This window comes from Diadema antillarum, unplaced genomic scaffold (genome assembly GCF_040938485.1).
Source record: "Diadema antillarum isolate AM-2024a unplaced genomic scaffold, OU_Dant_1.0 seq00000604_RagTag, whole genome shotgun sequence".
NCBI lineage: Eukaryota > Metazoa > Echinodermata > Echinoidea > Diadematoida > Diadematidae > Diadema > Diadema antillarum.
The window spans coordinates 2,344,565-2,363,897 of record NW_027271532.1 but is presented as its reverse complement, the minus strand read 5'-3'; the positions used below and the strand labels follow the sequence as shown (position 1 = coordinate 2,363,897).

General features: G+C 37.5%; 1 protein-coding gene across 1 annotated transcript; it reads left to right on the top strand.

Moving 5' to 3' along the window:
• The first annotated feature begins 439 nt into the window (after positions 1-439).
• LOC139735903 (signal peptidase complex subunit 1-like) lies at positions 440-7,792 on the top strand. Its single transcript, XM_071646659.1, has 4 exons — positions 440-607; positions 3,706-3,765; positions 5,246-5,332; positions 6,723-7,792. The coding sequence occupies exons 1-4, from the start codon at positions 575-577 to the stop codon at positions 6,864-6,866; spliced, it is 324 nt and encodes a 107-aa protein (XP_071502760.1). The 5' UTR covers positions 440-574; the 3' UTR covers positions 6,867-7,792.
• The last annotated feature ends 11,541 nt before the right edge of the window (positions 7,793-19,333 follow it).

Here is a 19,333-nt window from a genome sequence, read left to right as displayed (position 1 = left end):
AGACACCAATGCTGGTTTTTTTATTCATCTGAAAATGGTAAATTATGCCTTTGATTCTCGTATCTAATACGTCAGTTATCATGTCTCTTTGTCTTCCAGTGGTTACATTGTGATCTTCTGATAAGCTCCTTGGAGAAAGGTAAGTAGCTGAAAAGTGACTAACATATTCTTTATATTCATTTCATTCATCCAATGAACGCAACTAATCCATAAGGTAGGAGACAGAAAAAAAATATTGATAAGATAAAAAATATGACTACTATGCAGGCAACTTTGGCAAAGCTTCCTCAGACACATGATGGCGCTATAACTAAAACGATGCACTAGAAAATATTGAGTGGATCGACCATCAAAATGGATCTTTGGTTTTCAACACGTCATGTCACTCAAAAAAAGCGAAGCATGCAATTGCAAGCGAAGCTAAGACGGACGGGCCAGATAAGGCGGACACTTTCTACCACTGCGGAAGATCAAGCCTTACACATCAAGCCATACACATTCAGTTGCGGTCTTAATCAAACGCTTCTTGTATTTGTGTTCTCCTCATTGTGGTTATCTGGGAGAATCTTAGAAAATGGGCTTTTTAGACAGTATACCGACACATATGGTAAGCTAAATGAAAGGCTGAGCTGCCACTTTTGTATCGTAGTCCCATATATTGCAATTTGTTTGGTGGTATCTTAGAACGTGCAATGCATTGGCAATATGGCAGCAGTGCCATCTTCTCGGGGAAAGCAGCTCCCAGCTTTATTGTTAGTCTTGCAGTGTTAAAGATAATATAAAGTTTTGGTACCTCAAAAGTTTCCCTGAATTTCCTTGTCTTAGTTTGTGTTTCAGGTTAAAGTACCTTTCATATTTAACTAAGACTGTAATACTCGCCCCAAAATATTTAAAGTGCTCTCATCATGTCTTGCCCTGTACTCTGTGGAGTCTTGGTAATCATGCATTAACTGCGACCAGCAGCCCCATACGCATAGTAGCGACCAGCAGCCCCATACGCATAGCATAATAGGGCTGCGCATTGTAGCATTCAGGATCACGACAGACGTAGTATCGCGGGTAAATATCAACTTGAAATCCAAAAATTTCTTCAATTTGAAGACTCACCAGTTAAGTTGAAGTATTGAAAACAGGCTTCGGGCAACGTTTGGTTCTGCCAATGGTCCCTTTCTGTTCGAATTGATGACTGAATGTGACTCGGTCGAGAGGACCTTGGGAGAGCTACACTGAATTGACGGTCAGCGCAAATTTCAAATCCATGAACGGATAAGATGTCTGTGTGCGCATGTGCTGGCCGTCGATTCAGTGTAGCTCTCCCAAGGTCCTCTTGACCGAGTCACATTCAGTCATCAATTCGAACAGAAAGGGACTATTGGCAGAACCAAACGTTGCCCGAAGCCTGTTTTCAATACTTCAACTTAACTGGTGAGTCTTCAAATTGAAGAAATTTTTGGATTTTAAGTTGATATTTACCCGCGATACTACATCTGTAGTGATCCTGAATGCTACAATGCGCAGCCCCATTTAGCTATGCGTATGGGGCTGCTGGTCGCAGTTAGCTATGCGTATTGGGCTGCTGGTCGCAGTTATCATGCATGCAGTAATGGTTTCGTTCAATACGTGTACTGTATATTGATTCTCGCGGTACCGCGGTACCGTGACGGCTCTGGTACGAAACCATTATTGCATGATTACTAAGACATGAGAGCACTTTGGGCGAGTAAGTCTCACAGTGTTAGTTATATGAAAGGTACTTTAACCTGAAACACAAACTAAGACAAGGAAATTCAGGGAAACTTTTGAGGTACCAAAACTTTGTATTATCTTTAAAATGTAAATTTTGTAACGAAGGACTATTAGGCCTAGGCACTACTTCTGGAAATTTAGTTTCCCCATAAAGATTAAAAAACTATTTTGCCAAAACGGTGAAATCAGTATTGCATTGGTTAACTTTAATATAAATATAATTCACTTCTCATGTAAGTTTAATATGAACACATTGGCATTGCGATTGTCTCGATTGTAAATTGCACATTTAATTTAAAGAGAGCAAAATAAAAGCACTCGGAAAACGCAGACCTCTGCCAACGTGCCAGCAATGCATTTGTATACGCAGTTTCCCATAAGACTGAAACCTTTTTTAGCTACATTCACACGTACAAAAACTACAAAATAGTGCCTAGCGGGTTACGGAGCGCGCTCGGAAACTCGAGTTTCATTTGCAACAGTTCAGACGGACAGAAATTAGCGGGTTAGCTTTCACGCTCGGAAACTTGATTTTTTTTGCAACCATTCACACGTACAGAAATGACCTGCTATTAAATTGCCGATCGAGATAATTGCCAAACTTGCAAATTGGGTCACACAGCGCACAGCGCGCTTCACTGCCTGCACTTCTCTTTGCCCATTGATTTTGTGCATCACAAGTGATATGATTCGTGTGCTGTTGTTGTGGTGAGCAAAAGCGGTTAAGGACCTCTTCGCGGAGCCCTCGCTGTTGTGATGTGCGCATTGAATGATGAGATATAGAAACTCAAGTTTCTAAACCCGACAGTTCACACATACCGGTGGATCAAATTAGAAGATAGCACGCAGATTCAGAAATAAGAGCAAGATTTCTTGGGTTTAGCATCATGCTGCTGATCGCGCTCATTTTCAGGGTTTTTTGTGTCCTCATGTGCAAAAAACTCAAGTTTGGTAGCAGGTTACAAAACTCGAGTTTTGTAACCCGCTAATTTGTGTACATGTGAATCCCCAGCTTTTGTTTACGTAATCAGCTTCCAGCTCTTGCCTGAGTGGAGCATGCACTTTATTATACTCAGTGCAAGTATGTAATGCTCTAGTACACGCTGCTAGAACTCCCAAGTTCAGTACTGGTATGCCAAAAGATAAAATATCCTTCAAAAACCCATGATCCCCGGATCACTACCCAAATTTAATCATCTGTTCCTTGTGTCCTTATAAACTTTTCTTGCAAGTCTAGACTAGATTCAAACCAGTTCCCAACTTTTTGAGTCATTTTGCAAACAGACAGACCAATAGGCAACACTGATCAATGATCTTTTAACCTCCTTCCCTGGTGGAGATAAAAAATGCGTACAAAATGCAAAATGTGAAACACAGTGCAGGTTGCAGCAAATGTCTTGATTTTTTTTTTTCTACCGAGGGTACTAGACCTAGTATAGAACCTAGTAAAAGTAACCTGTATGCCAATTAGTTAGAATCTCTGGTGGTTCTACATCATCTGCATGTACACTTGTAGGTCCAAGGAGTGCATTCTCACGTTGACCGAAAGATTGGTCTGTATCTGGTCATCGGGAATACCTTCTGTGGAAACTGCATCTGGCTTCAAGGAATCCCCTTCGATGGAGGAGATCCTATAAAGTCAAAAAATAAAAGACTCCTCCATACAGATGGATTTTTCTGTCACCACATTTTTTTTTATGGCTACCTTTATCTAATGTGATTCATAGGCATCAAGAGAATGATTTATCTACAGTAATGCCATATGGGCAATCGTTTTGTGTTGTGTGCTTGATAGAACTGGTAGGCTTGCCTCTGTACCCATTGTGCACAGAACCTGAGCTTGTGAAAGATACAGTGTCATTACAGTGAAGATTTCTGATTTTCATTTATGTAAACTTTCATTTCATCATTGAAATGTCTAACCTTTGTACTTATTTCCCTGCTTCATTTTTGCATCAGGACTTTAAAGGGCAGAAACTTGCAGAACAGATTTTCCAAGCCATCATAGTCCTGTTTGCGGTAAGCTGATTCAGATGAGGAGCTTTTTAGAGAGTACAATGTACTAACATTAAGTAACAAAATTCAATTCAATATGATAAATCCAGTAAAGACACACATATATATTCAAAAAAACTTTTTTGTGAAGATTTTTGTGTTCAAATCATTTTATCCTTTCATTTTGCATTCCTTATTGCATTATAATGAAGATGATGATGAGGAGGAGGATGTGCATTTATATTTGTATTTACACATCTACCTTTTATTTCTGTATTTACAATTAAATGGTTTTATGTTAAATTTTAGAGGTCCAAGCATCCTTCCATATCATATTATTACAGAAACAAGTGAGCATGAGTTCCATTTTATATCAGGTAGTCTTTTAGCAAGAATAAAAGGAAAATTGCACTAAGCCTTTAAAGGGTGTGTACAGTTCTGGTCAAGGCGAGGATTTAGCTTTTAATGTTTTGCAAAATATTCAGAAACCACTCTATGAGATGTCAAAGAGCATGCAATTCTAAGGGGTATCAAAAGTTTATTTGATGAAAATCAGTTTTGAAATGGCTGAGATATCCAAAAACAAGGTGAAACAAAGAGATCCCAATGAAGTTGTGGCCTGTTGCCATTTATTATTATCACTTTTTTGGATATCTCAGCCATTTGAAAACCAATTTTCATCAAATAAACGTTGAATCCTTCTTAGAATTACATGCTCTTTCATATTTCATAAGAGGTTTCTCATTATCTCACTTAGGAATGTTCAAAACATGAATCCCTCACCTCAACCAGTAATGTACAGTCCCTTTAATGATGATTGCAATAGAATTGTGTCTTTATTCCTTAGTAAGCAATATTCTAGTGTGCCTCAAAAGTAAATATTGTTTATAAGGGCTCTGGTGGAAATAAGAATTATTGATTATAGTCGAAGTTTAAGGTATACATGTTATGACTGTCCATTCTTTGTTTACTTACCCAAATTGTTCCCTATTTACTGTGAGACAACCAGCGAATTGCCTATATATTGACTGGAAATAACAGGATACCATGATATATCTTACAATTATTTTGTTAATGCCTAACACATGAATGTAGTGTGAAACAAACATGAAAGGAAAAAAGATTTGCCTGCCTTTCATCTTTCCTTTTCATTAATGTTTGTATATGCACAGTTTGGACACCATAGCATTTTTTTTTTTAAGAACAGATATAGATATGTGAATATAGTATATGATATTCCAATTTTTTGATGACCAATATTGATTTTTGTTAGGCTGTTGTAGATACTTATATATACATTACATGTATATTTTTCCTGTTAAATTCTGTGTGCTATTCCATTGCTTCTTTAACTTGTTTGCATCCTCATGTATCCGTAGACATACTTAATCTTGTAAAGTTTCATAATAATTGATTATGATTTTAAAGTGAAAAATTATGATGGTCACTGTAAGAGTGCACAATCATTTTTTTGTATTCTTTGCCTCCCCTTTCCTCTGAAAAGGTTGTCGGGTTCATCTGGGGTTACGTCTGTGAGCAGTTTGTGCAAACCGTTTACATTCTTGGTGCTGGATTTGTGCTTTCTTGCATTGTAAGTTGAGTCAAGTTGTATTAATTCAACTGCATTCTTTTACCTGATAGAAGTTTACTTTGCAGAATTTATATTTGAAAAAAAAAAAAGAGTGCAGAGCTATTTTAATGCCTTTAATAGACGTTAGAATACAGTTAAACTCGCGTAAGTCGATCTTCTCGGGACTGAGCAAAACACATCGACTTAGGCGATTTTCGACTTGTGCGTAAGTCAAAAAAAAAATCGACTTAACAACAGTTACACCACACGTACATTATGTATGTATGTATGTTGTCTACTCTGGAGCCGAGAGCTGGAGAGGTGTGCCGCAGCACGGGTCGCCCGGCAGGCCCGCGGCTAACATTGCATGGACAGTGCATTAGTATTAGCACAGGTCCGATTACTTTACACCCTTGTTGAACCTTGGGGAAGTGAATATGAACGATATTTGAGCAGTGATTGATATCCAGTTTACCATACCGTGGCTTGAAATGCATGTAGATAGAGGTGTAATTCTGATTTACCCGTGCCCGTAACTTTCCCCCTACTTTCCGCTTTGAAAACTCAGCAGCTTCATCCATCCACTGCACAGCGCAGACTGCAAACATACACAGACTATACTCAGCCCAGTCGCTGTACGCCCAACTATACACAGCCCAGTCGCTGTACGTACGTAGCGCTAGCGCGACAGCCGCTGTACCAGCGGACCTCCAAACACGAAGAGAGTTCAACAATCGCATGCGATCGCTTTGAATTTTGATACTTTAGATCATTTTTTTGTCACCTGTCTGGTCGGGCTAGTTCTTATGTAAACAAAAACTGGCGTCTCGTGATTTTGACAGTGATTTATTGCACAATAAAATCTTATTCGACTTAGGCACAGTGAATTTAATGGTTTTTCCGTGAAAGTGTTCTTGGAATTTCATCGACTTAGGCGAGTATTCGACGTACAAAATTCGACTTGTGAGTGAATTAATACACGTAAGTCAATGGGGAAAAATCGGGACTTTTTAAAATCATTGACTTGCGCGATTATTCGACATATGCGATGTCGACTTAGGCGAGTTTAACTGTACTTGAAACTATAACAGAGCACTTTGTTGTTATATTTGTTAAAGGTAAGATTAAGAACAAAGGCAAAGGGTCACATTCTGAAATTAAGATTTATTTTGATATGGGAAAAAGAAATACAGTACAAAATGTCTGCAGAGAAGAGTTTTTCTCCCTGTCATACTTCCCCTTGTCCTTAACTGAAAGAATATGAAAGGATAAGATAGATATGACAAGATAGCAATAATGGTGATAATAGTGATTTAGTGATAGCATAACTTCCTGTATGGCATCATTCCGCCTTGATGCTCAAAGTACTCACATCTGTTAATATATGTTAATTTTCTTTAATCTTTTCAAGTTGACACTGCCGCCATGGCCAATGTACAGAAGAAATCCGGTGCAATGGCAGAAGCCGCGATTAGAGCCGCGTGTCTATGAACAGCCAGAAAGTACGCAGGTGACGTCAAGGAAAGCAGGGAAACGGAAAGAGAAGTCCAAGTAAAAGTGTGCGACAGGTCACCTGTTTCATTTTGATTTATGTCATTTCTCAAAACCAACATTGTCACATTTGAAGCCTGTCTCATAAAATGTAGCATAGTCCTCACCTGTATCACAGACATTTACTGCAATCTGGTACCGTACTCTTTTGTACATATAAGTAGTACGTAAGTACATTTCCTGTTCCAACGTTTGTAGAATATAAAGAGGAAGACAGAAGCAGCAGCTTTGGCATATAAGGCAAATTTGTACAAGTGATGTTCCAGTAGCACCCGTGTGGAAGGTGATAAAACAGCCAATGTGATGTTTTATGACAACCTCATGACAGCATCATGTCACTGACATTATCCAATGCTGTACACTGGCACTGGTCTGACAGTCCCTGACCAGTAAAAAATCACTGTAATTTCAGGAATGGACTACTAGTAGTAAAAAATAGAAAAACTGGGCCCTTACTGGTCTAAGAGACAGGTCAAACCAGTAGAAAATATGGGTTAGTGTGCAACTCTGCATGATCTGTAAACATTTGAATTTCTAGGTGTTCAAACTGTCATTTTAACATGGTGTAATTGTTCCCTTCATGGCTCTCTCCAAATATATGCATGATACTGTGATCTAAGATGATCTCAGTAATTATGTTTACCCTTTGCTGCAAAGTTGAGACAAGTGAAAATATGAAGGATGAGTTTAGCTGACGTGACAGTCATGTGGTTTAGGGTTCAGGAAAAGGTCACTGGTGCCATTGGATCTTACTGTAGATACTCCTATCATTATTTTATGACTGATTTTCATTAATTTGGGACAGATTTGTTTCTCTGATATAATGCTACTTCTCAAAATACATTGCTCCCAGATGTTACACAACCATCAGTAGTAAGGTTCCCCAAGTTGGAATCCTCATTAATTTGGATCGATACAAAAAAAAAAGGGCTATTGGCAGTATTTCTTAAAAATTTATTGAAAGAAAATACATAATGCAAAAATCAAAGTAAAGCCAGAGTTGTAACAAATGCAGGTGACATGAATCATGTGTCCCAAAGACCTGTTTTTGAGCTAAAACACCATCTAGGCTGACATGTGTATATCTTTATTAAATGATCATTAATTCTCAATATTTGATGGATGTTACTGAAAATTTTACTGAGCTTTTGCTATTGTTTAACAACTGTCATTGAAGTAATTTTCAATATTATGTTGGTGATTTCACCTTTAAAGGTCTTGTTTTCCCTTGGGAACAGTAACTTAAATGTTCAAGATATCACATTTGATGCATACATGTATGTCAGTTGTATCACAAAACATCCTACTGTATAAGATTTTTGCAATAAAGCCTAAAATATAAAGCACTGTTTTTCTCATTAAACCATACCTGTAGACGGTTTAGTTTGGAAAATTTTCATTATAACTATTGTTCACATTTTATTATTTAACTATACTTAACATAGATTATACTGGTTCAAATTTTTACATTGGTTTATCTACCCCTAACTCACATGTTAGAACTATTTTGAAGCACTAATGCTGGATTTTTGTTTCATCTGCAAATTATGGTAAATTATGCCTTTAAAGGGATTGTACAGTACTGGTTGAGGTAGGGATTCATGTTTTGAACATTCCTAAGTGAGATAATGAAAAGCCTCTTATGAAATATGAAAGAGCATGTAATTTCAAGAAGGATTCAACGTTTATTTGATGAAAATTGGTTGTCAAATGGCTGAGATATCCAAAAAAGTGCTAATAATAAAAGGCGACATGCCCCAACTTTATTAGTATCTCTTTGTTTCACCTTGTTTTTGAATATCTCTGCCATTTCAAAACCGATTTTCATCGAATAAACTTTTGATACCCCTTAGAACTGCATGCTCTTTGACATCTCATAGAGTGGTTTCTGAATATCTCACTAAACGTTAAAAGCTAAATCTTCACCTCGACCAGAACTGTACACACCCTTTAAGCTTAGAACAGCAGGATGAGAGTTTCATCAAGCATCCGTAGAAAATTGACTTCAGTCACTAGCATACTTGTGTTTTTCTCTTCAGAGCAGTACAGTGCACTCCCATTATAATGAACATGGTTATGACGAAATTCCGGTTACAACAAAGTGGAAATTCAGGCCGTAAAATCATGCACTCTTTGTGTCTTATTGTTTATTCGGTTATAACGAAATTCCGATGTAATGAAAGAAAACTGGTGGTCCGGAGGACTTCGTTATAACTGGAGTACACTGTAATGGCTTTGCTTTCATTAGCTGTCTCAAACCAGTGCTGGCATTGCAGTGGATTTATTGGATAATGGAATGGGTAAAAAGTTTATTTTTTCCCCCCTGTAAGTGCGATCTTTAACAGGCCTTTAGAACATTAAAGCTGTTACCAATTGTAGACTTGGTGCTTTGAGAAAACTGAAAAAAAAAAAGATGCACAGTGTTTTGCTTAGTTTCAGACATATGGGATGCACATAATATTTTCAGTGTTTATCCACACTTTCATATGAGGAATGATGCATGATAAGTGGTAGATATGATATGGATTAATGCCATATGGTATCCAGTACCAGTTGTGCCCTTTGACTTCTCGAATGTGGACTGCTTTTCTCAGCCCAGTCCCATTCATGCCTATACATGTAGTGTTCGAAGTGATTTCATGACTTAGGATTTAAAACCAGCATGAGTACTGAAATACATACATGTATAATCAAATGCAAAGCATGCACTCTTCAGTGATTTGCAAGTTTTGAAAGAAGGCATGGAATTACAAACACTTTATTGTTGTAGTAGAAACGAAAAAGAAGAAAGGGAATGAAAGGAATAATTTTGCTCTACTTTGGGCGAGAATTATTTGGCACAGCACTTCCGCGCATGATTTTTGAAATGTGTAGCACTGAGAGTCAGATGTATGCATCTCATTTTGACCAGAATCCCAATTTGCCTTCTACTAGGGTACACTACAGAAAGTAGGGGGAACAGTAATGGTTGCACATTTTTCCCCCAACATTGTACATTACAATTTGCTATCACATAGTTCTCATCACTTGAACTTGCCAATATGTCCTGTGTGTAACTACAGCTGTATATTTGAACCGTAATATTTGTCCTTTAAAAAAAAGAAGAGATGTTGCAAATTTCAGAATAAAATAAAATTCTATCATGTCAAAGCGAATCAAGTCTCCAACTATGTTTTAGTTGTTAAAAGTACAAGCACCCAAGTTGGAAATTACATGTATTATGTGCACACACTAAAGATTAGACTGGTTACATTACAAGCAGAAAACCTATTTATGAGTGAATTTAGATTTAAATCTGGGAAATCTAAAAAAAAAAGGGAGTACACTGTACTTTTAATTATAAACTTTATGCTAAAATGTATTTATTGTTACCTTGTCTGTATAAACACATGTACTGCTCTTTCCAAGGGACCCTGCCATTATCATTACCCAACATTACATGATACTACATACGCACTTGTCCGATTGCCAGGAGCAAGTGAAAAATCAAATTTGGGCAAGTGTTTTTGAACAATGCAAACAAATGCTTGCCAGGATCGGGCAAGCAAAAAGTTTTTATGCCACCTTTTTTGTTTCACTTATTCCCTGAACAAACCCACAAAGTCAACCATACAGAAGCCCAAAGATAATGGCTGTTTAGTGATGCAACACACTTCATATCTCATTTTAGCAACTTTCACAAACACTGATATGAAGAAGCCCCAATGCAATGCAACAGCAACACTTGATCAGACCAAATTTGTTACTCAATTGTGTTTAAGCGTGTGAATCAATGTGTGCTGTTAATTCAAATTGATTTTCGATGTTATTTCTGTATATTTTGGACTTTCTTTTCAGGCAAGAAAAATTAATATGCAGGCATGTGTTTCACAGCAAATGTGAAAATCTGCTTTCCCGACTGGGCAAGTGGTAAAATAAAGTTATGTAGCACCCTGCATTACTGGCATAAATATACACTTGGGTCAAGATGGACATTGAAGGTAAGACCCCGTTTACGGTGCGAGGCTCAGCCGCGGCCGTGCCCAGCCCCGCTTCAGTGTAAACGCGCAAAAGGCCAAATGCGAGGCCAAAATTGGGCTCGCATTTGGCCTCACTCTGGAGGTGGTCTCGGTCGCGGCTCAGCCGCGGCCAAGCCCGGCCTTTTCTTGGTGTAAACGCAAACTGGGCCAAATGCGCGGCCAATTGCGCGGCCAATTTTAGTCTGGCTTCCAAACCCTCTGCCTGTATCTTTCGCTATTCAGGATATCAACCCCCTCAACGTCGAAAACTAGTATAGTTTAAGGTGGTTTTGTCCTGCAAAGGATTCTTTCCTTCGGCAAAGGCCTTTGCCCGAACGGCGAATTCGTCGCCACGGAATTCATTTGGCAAAGGGTCTGAAAACCAGGCAATACCAAATTGCATTTGTTTACAAGCAGAGCGCCACTACGACAAAATATTGAAAGATTTGAATCAAAAGCGCGGCCGAGCCCGTTAGTGTAAACGGACAAAATTGCGGGGCCCGGCCGCGGCTCGGCCCAGCCCCGCACTGTAAACGGGGTCTAAGACATTGTGTACAAGGAATGCAGACACTCGAAGAACTCTTCCAATGTACCACATACCACATGCATAAAACAAAATGAAAAGATGTAAGTTGTGCTTATGGGAAGATGGAATTACAGTCAACCTTGCCTTCATCAAATCCAAAGAGATTGGAGAAAATCCTTTGACTTTCATGAATTTTGACATACACAATAGATTTAACACAAGTTTACACCCATCCGGGGGTAAGATTTTCCTTCAACTTAGGTTGACTTGGGTGAGGTTGACTTTATAACCTCCATCTTTCATTTCTTATTGCCCAAATAGCACAGAACGCTGTCAAGATGGACATTTTTTCTACATCAAAAGCTTCCCTCTGGGTAGTAAGACATCTTCAGAAACGAGCAATTACTGTATACGCTATATATTTCGCGGGGGTTTTATTTTCGCGAATTTCGCGAGTCGGGAGCTATTCGCGAAATTAACAACACGCGAAAATATTACCTTCCAAAATGAATCCCTTGCCTTGATGATACGAACATTTCAGTACTAGAATACCATGTCACGGCTTACCGAACAGACAATACTGGCTAAGCTTGTTTACGCACGTCCACGTCTACGTACGGATACTGAGAGCCAATCCATTATCGCAAGGGGACCACTCGTCACAAATCTAGCGCGATGGACTTAACCACTTCAAAAATGTTGAATTCTAACTTACTAGTTCGCAGAGTTTGGCAAGTTTTTTTCATGCAGTGTATAACTAGTATCATTCTTATATGCTAGTAAGTTGAAAGTTCACACTTTCTTTGCCACTTCATATTTTCTCTGGTCCCCCAATCGCGAATTTAACCACTCGCGAAAATGTGTGACATCGGCAATTCGCGAAAATTTATGTACGCGAAAATTATAGCGTATACAGTACCATAGAAACAAGGATGTTCTGTACAAGTAATTCAGCAAAACGGCCAAGTTCGTCATCACATCTGTGTCATTACCACAAACACAATTCATGACGGCATCACTCAAAATATACACGGAAAGGGAGAAGCTTGTGAGAATAGATGCCTTTACTTTATAAAATTAACATGTAGCAGCAATATACAATACTGAAGGCATAGAATTAATCGCATTTGCAATCAAGAAGGCTGAGAGGTGTATCAAAATTGAAAGACTTTGGAGTTGTCATTATGAATACAATCAACACAAATCAACTGGATGTGAAATTTTCCTGGCATGGCTACACATGTGTTCGGTGACTCTTGAAATACTGTACGTACGAATGAAGCTTGTTTTGCGTAATGCACCGATGGCATTCTTAAAGCAATAACTATTTTTATTGTTTGCCTTCAGAGATGAGACTTGCTGTTTTATATTATTTCGAACTTAACTTGTAATATAAATTCCATTACTTCACTACATGCAATATATACCCCATATTCATTTACACAGTGATGATAATGATATTGTTACGGATGTTAGTAAAATATATATGTGTGTTATCTACTGAATACCTGCTGTACACATTAAATGTAATGAGCAGCCTGTTCTCTTTTCCACTACATATGGTCGATACATTTTCAGCACATCAGTACACCTAGCAAATATTGATCAATGCAAACAGCACTACATATCCTGGCGAAACAATGCATATCATATATCTTTGTTCGTATAGAAGAATGTGCTTAAGTTTTAATCTATTCATGAAACTGCCACAAGATGAATGCTAATCATGACTGACAATTTAGCATTTTTTTTAATGTTGCTGTGATAGACATATAATCAAACACAATTTATGCTCTGCATAATTTCCACACACTTTGATAGTACTGAAAAACACAGAAAACCTTGTCACTGCAGGTAGTACTGGTCTCTTATTTGGCATAATTAGCTGGCAATGACCTATACACATATACTACTAAAAATAGAAAGAATACCTTTTTTTTCTTTAAAGAGATGTTATAGTTTGGTTGAGATGAGATTCAGGTTTCATGAGGGTTATTTTGCAAGTAATTAGAAACCACGTTTATGAAATATTGATATTAGAGAGCATGCAATTCTGAGAGGAATTAGAAGTTTATTGACAAATATTGGTGTTCAATGGCAGAGATACACATATGCAAACCAAAGTGCTTAAAAAAAAAGAGTGCCACCTTTTATTACAACCTTTTGTCTTACTTTGTTTTTTTCACCAAATAAACCTTTGATTCCTCTTAGAATGATATGCCCTTCAGTATTTCAACTTCATGGTTTCTCCTCATCTTGCAAAGAGTTAATTACAAAACATGAATCCCCATCTAAGCCAATACTACACCATCCCTTTAAAGATTTAATACCACGTTTTGAAAGACATATCAATGAATTATGTACCGACTCATGCCCGCTTGATTGCCTTTTAACACCTTTATGTTGCTTGAACCACATCAATCACTTTCAGAACATACATAAGGTCCAAAAATGGCCCATATCATTGCCTCCCCCAAGGGAGGAGGTTATGTTTTCGTTACCGTTGGTTTGTTAGTTAGTTAGTTAGTTAGTTAGTTTGTCCATGTGCAAAATAACTCAAAAAGTAGTTAACGGATTGGGATGAAACTTGCAGGAAAGGTTGAGAATGACACAAGTAACAAACAATTAACTTTTGGTAGTGGTCCAAGAATTTTTGGGGAATTTATGAAGGATTTTTGGTATTTTGGCAGGAAGGGTCAATGAACTTGGGAATTCAGGCTGCGCGTATTTGATGTTTACATGCACTTTGCGTGCTCTAGTTTCTGCTAGGGTGAGGCGTGTCGCGCAGCTGAGGGTTTATGACGTAACAAAGGCTTCTATATTGGGCATTCAAGGGCGATTTTTCAGCATGTAGACCTACGGGTGGAAATAACTGATATCTATGGAGGGTAGAGTCCAAAGATCTTTTCCCAATACAGTGCAGTGGTTTGGGAAGAGCAAGATCATCGGAGGAAAGTAGCTAGATATCTACTTGGCGGAGGTCTGTGCTCTCAGAGTGCTTTTCTAGTTGTCTATGAATTACAAATACATGCATAGTACATGCTGAAGTTGACTGGAATAGAGTTCATACAGTGTATAACAAATCAAACAGAATTGCATAAGTTTCCCCACAATTGAAATTCAACAGTTATAGAATTGCAAAGTGCAAGTAGCATAAATGAACATCATGTTTGTGATCAATATCTTTGCTTCTCCAGTCACTTTCCAGAGTGTGATACAATCGAATGGAAAGAATGCAAGTCATCTTCATTTCATTCAAAGAAACTCAAAACAAAAAATCTAGTGAAGATTGGTATGTATGTCAATGTAAAGACATGACAAGATCATCACCTCCAATACAATTATATGTGTATCAAAATAGAGGTATTTCAGGTAAAAAGATGAGCTATAATCCTAGAAATTTCTAATTATGTCAGACTTCCCCTATTTTTTTTTATTTCCATTTTATTTACAATGTATTAGATGCAACGTAAAAGCAAAGTGGCATATCACTCATTTTAACCACAGAAAAGCTTGACTTCAAGTGAAATGATGTCCTTCTGTAGGACCTTGTGGATTGAATTTTGTGAGTTTTATTGTATCACATTTTGTCCTTGGACTTTCCACAAGAGTTGCAAATATTCAAAACTAATATGTCATACATTGTGTCTAATCAACACTAACATTTTGCATTTTCATTTGAGAAAATCAGCAACTCTCTTCCATACCTTGGGTTTACTACTGGCACAAAAATCATACAATATACTGTTTTTGTGACATTACATGCAAGATTTACTGTATAAAACCCTTTCTTTCTGTAGCTTTTCATCCTTGATACTCGGACGATACTGTGTGCCAGGGGTAGCTATATAGTATATTCGAGATTGTCAGAGAACAGTCATAATGATAAGGCTGTTGCTTTCCAATTACAGTCGAAGGAGTTTTCACAACATTAATAGCCTAGATAGTTTAATTACAGTAGAGCAATCTGCATGCAACGCTATCAGGTGAAGACAGCCTCTAAATGTTCAAAGAAATGCTTATAATAATTTCAGGGGATTTCAAATGAAAGATTTTTTTTGCATGTTTTCATTTCATTGAACATAAAACATTCATTGTTATTTGATCTTACAAACCCACACAGTGGCAAAAAACACCAACCAATACCTGTGGATTACACAGGAAAGAAATGGCGAGTGTTATGACAAAGGGGGAGGGGCATAAGTTTGAAATCTTCTTCTACAAACAAGGATATACCTCCTTTGTATTTTGCAAAAAAAAAAAAACCCACAACAACAACCACCACAAGACAACCCACATGAATTCCATTTGAGTCAGGGAGGTGGAACAATATACAGCTGTATCTCTTTAATTTATTTTACATATTCTGTGAAATAAAAGCGAGAAATAAGATCAGCCTCCTTTAAAAGTTTGAGTGAAGATAAGGCCAAATTTGGCAAGTGTATCATTTGCCATGGAAACTGTGGCTTGTTATAATACATGTCACCAAGTTTGGCTGTGCAAACAGATATCCTTTGTGTGGTTCTGCTGCCTTTCCTTCTGCACCATACAGCCAACATGGTGCATAATGTGTAAATTTCCTTTTTTTGCAGGGATTGGCAACACAAGTATGAAATAGACTTCATTCTGTTTATCACAGTTTACTCCTTGAGTTCCCTGTCCACATAAGTGCATATAAAATGTAAACAGATCATAAAAGGGATGGTATATACATGGTTGAGGTGAGAATTCAGCTTTTAACTTTTTGTGAGATATTTAGAAACCACTTTATGAAATGTTAAGAAGCCTACAATTCTAAGAGGACTTCAAAGTTTATTTGATGAAAATCAGTTTTTTAAATGGCTGAGACATCCAAAAACAAAGTAAACAGAGGGATCCTAATCAAAGGTGGGTCCCATCGTTTATTGGGTTCCCTTTGTTTTAGATATCCCAGCCATTTCAAAACCAACTTTCATCAGATAAACTCTGAAATCCTCTTAGAATTACATGCTCTTTCATATTTCATAAGAGGTTTCCCGACTCTGAAAAAAAAAAAGCTTTGGAAAACTCAAACCCCATCTCAACCGAAACTGTACCATCCCTTTAAACTTAAAGGACAAGAAAACATGTTTGACTGAAAAAACAAAGGACAGTCCCACTGACACCAGAAATGCAGTGCTTCTCTATAGACAGCAGATGATGGTCAAATGTGGAAGGTCAATGACATTGAACCTCATACCTTGGATTCACACTGTCCATTGCAATCCAGCAACTCCACTACTTCTGGCCCCATCTCTACAGACCTGGTATGTTTGCTATTGGTATTACCATTTACATGAGTGTAATTATTCCCTCTGTCATCTTTCCAAGCCCTCTGCCTCTTCCCTTTCCCTTTCCCTTTCTTGGTGCATCTTCCCTCCAGGGACATGGTGGTAGTAGCACCTGCTATTGGTCCAGCAGCACCCCTTGATGACAAAGGGCCTGTGGTCCTCAGGGTCACATCACTTGACCCACCCTGTCTCTCTATGTCCAAATAATGTGAATCTCTCCTCGCTCCAGCATCCCTTGCCTCATCCCTTGGTACCTGTGGAGTAGATTGGATGATGCAGTTGACTTGACAACCAACTATGCCAACACCTGCTGCCTGTGGAGCTTGCTGTTCTTCAGCATGATCTTCGGCATCCTCAAATTGATGAAGCCTTTGGGCCTCTTCCTGTTCATTGACTGCTTGCAGCTCACTATGTGCTCCATCATTTCTACCAGGCTCTATTCAAGGAATGCAAAACATACAATATGGCATACAATGAAACAGTAAACATATCCCAATTTGGAGCATATGAAGGACAACATTGCCAAAGGAAATAGCAATCAACCAGATGCTATTATGTTTTCACAAATTGAATGTCCCAATATAAAAAGCATGCCCTAAAAAGACTGTTTTACCATTCCCTGCTTTCTTTGTACAGATTTTTCCTTATCTTTGTCTTATCTTTGATACTATGAACAGCTAAAAGCATTTGTCTCTTTACTTTTTGAAAAATATAGAATGGAAAGAAATCTGGGAAAGCTTATCTTTACCTCTCTTTGTAGACATGTAGGAAAAATTTCTTTAAAAATTCATACAAACAGTATAAGGCTGATACATACTATAGTAATAACAATACTTTTCATAAATTCAAAGCCACTTGATTTTTGTCTGATTCAACTGATCTTGATACCATGTGAATTCTGAGTTCATGGTCCTTTCATTTGATAATGATATACATGTATGTGAATTCACACTAATCAGAGTCTGTTGATAAAACAACAGCTGTTGATGTTCACTGTCAATAACCACTTTTATAATACAGTCTTTCCTAAATAGTGTGGATTTCTCTCCTTTCTGTTTTTGCCAAATGACAATTTCCAAAGGCAGCAGAGAACTACAGACAGTACATTGGTCTCTATTCTTTGAACTTTTGGCAAATATACATGTGCAAGGAAAACATCAGAGGCTACCTCGTAATAACAACTTGCAATGAAAACATGCATGATACAAGATAAATGGACATATTATATATGGATTTTAACAAAAGGATCACACAAGTCACAAGTATTTACTAAGATAATGGATTTTTAAATTTAGAGAACACAGCAAATGCTGTACACAGCAACTAGAGATAAAAATTCAGGTACCAGTAGTACTGTGACTGATACAACTTGCTGTCATGTATGTACTATGTACAGAGATGTCAAACTTTCTGAGAACTAGGATCTGGCATTTATGACTATCATTTGACGTGCTTGATTTCATTGAGTTGCCAATGATAAGCCATGTAGTATTTTCAAATACACTTCAATTATCAACTACCATCTTGTATCATGTTCATTCCTTTTACAACTTTATCTTATAACAGTTTTTTTTATCATTATTTACCGTCAGGTTGATGTTTCTTGGCATTTCTTTTCATCCTTTGTTCAACATGAAACAGAATGACTATGATGAGCAGAACAATGATGACCACACAAAAACCTGCTATAGCCCACAGCAGAGGACTGCTGCCAGCTGAGCACACTGACTGGAATATTACTGGAAGAGAAAATCACAGAGCAGCAAAACATGAACATTTTATGAAGGGTGCCAAAGTTTGACCTGTATTATGGACACATATCAATGATAACAAATACATGGTGTGTATATTAGAACGGTGAACCATATGCAATCATGAAGCTAGTCTCTCAATCTGCATTAGTCTGATTATAGTTTCAGTTTCAGTGGTGCTTCCCAAACACCATGTGAAGAGCAATGGAAATATGATTTTATATCATTGTAAGAAATTATGCATTGAAAATTCTCCTGTACATGTACATATCAAATCCATAGCCATTGTATTAGTGGCATTCCTTAACTCCATGATATCTAAATTTATTTTTAAAAAAGGAAAAAAAGTGAATTTCAGACATACCCTGATATATAAAATCGATATGTTGTTTTGACTAGATTGTCTTTTAATGTTTATTCACATCAATGTGGCAGAAACAAATTTTTATTCCTTGTCACAAAGTCTTTCCAAGATGACATATGCAATGAATAAAAAAAAATATGCCCATGGGCTTGATATCTTTCCAAGGATGTATCTGCAGTGCATAGGCTTTAATCATGCTTTGTCTTTGATCATGCAATGGAACAAGATTTTGCATTCAGTGAGAAATAATAATGATGAATCTTGTACTACATCACACCATGACATTTATTCATCCTGCAAAGTCACTTGAATTTCTTGGTTGAAAGTTTTCCACTATCACTTGCATTGTTCAATGCCATCAAACACTAAGACAAAAATTGATCCATCTAGACTTTACCATCTGTTGTTGCAGCTTTTTGTAACATGATGGATATCCTCATTGCAGACATGCATTCATGTTGTTTACATAGGTCTAAAATAGTGAAAATGGGAAACTAGAACCTGTAAGTTTTATCATGCATAC

Coding starts and splice junctions, on each gene's coding strand:
- LOC139735903 (XM_071646659.1), top strand. CDS start 575: ATGGGCTTTTTAGACAGTATACCGACACATATG. Junction 608..3,705: donor ACAGTATACCGACACATATG/GTAAGCTAAATG, acceptor TTTTTGCATCAG/GACTTTAAAGGGCAGAAACT. Junction 5,333..6,722: donor GATTTGTGCTTTCTTGCATT/GTAAGTTGAGTC, acceptor AATCTTTTCAAG/TTGACACTGCCGCCATGGCC.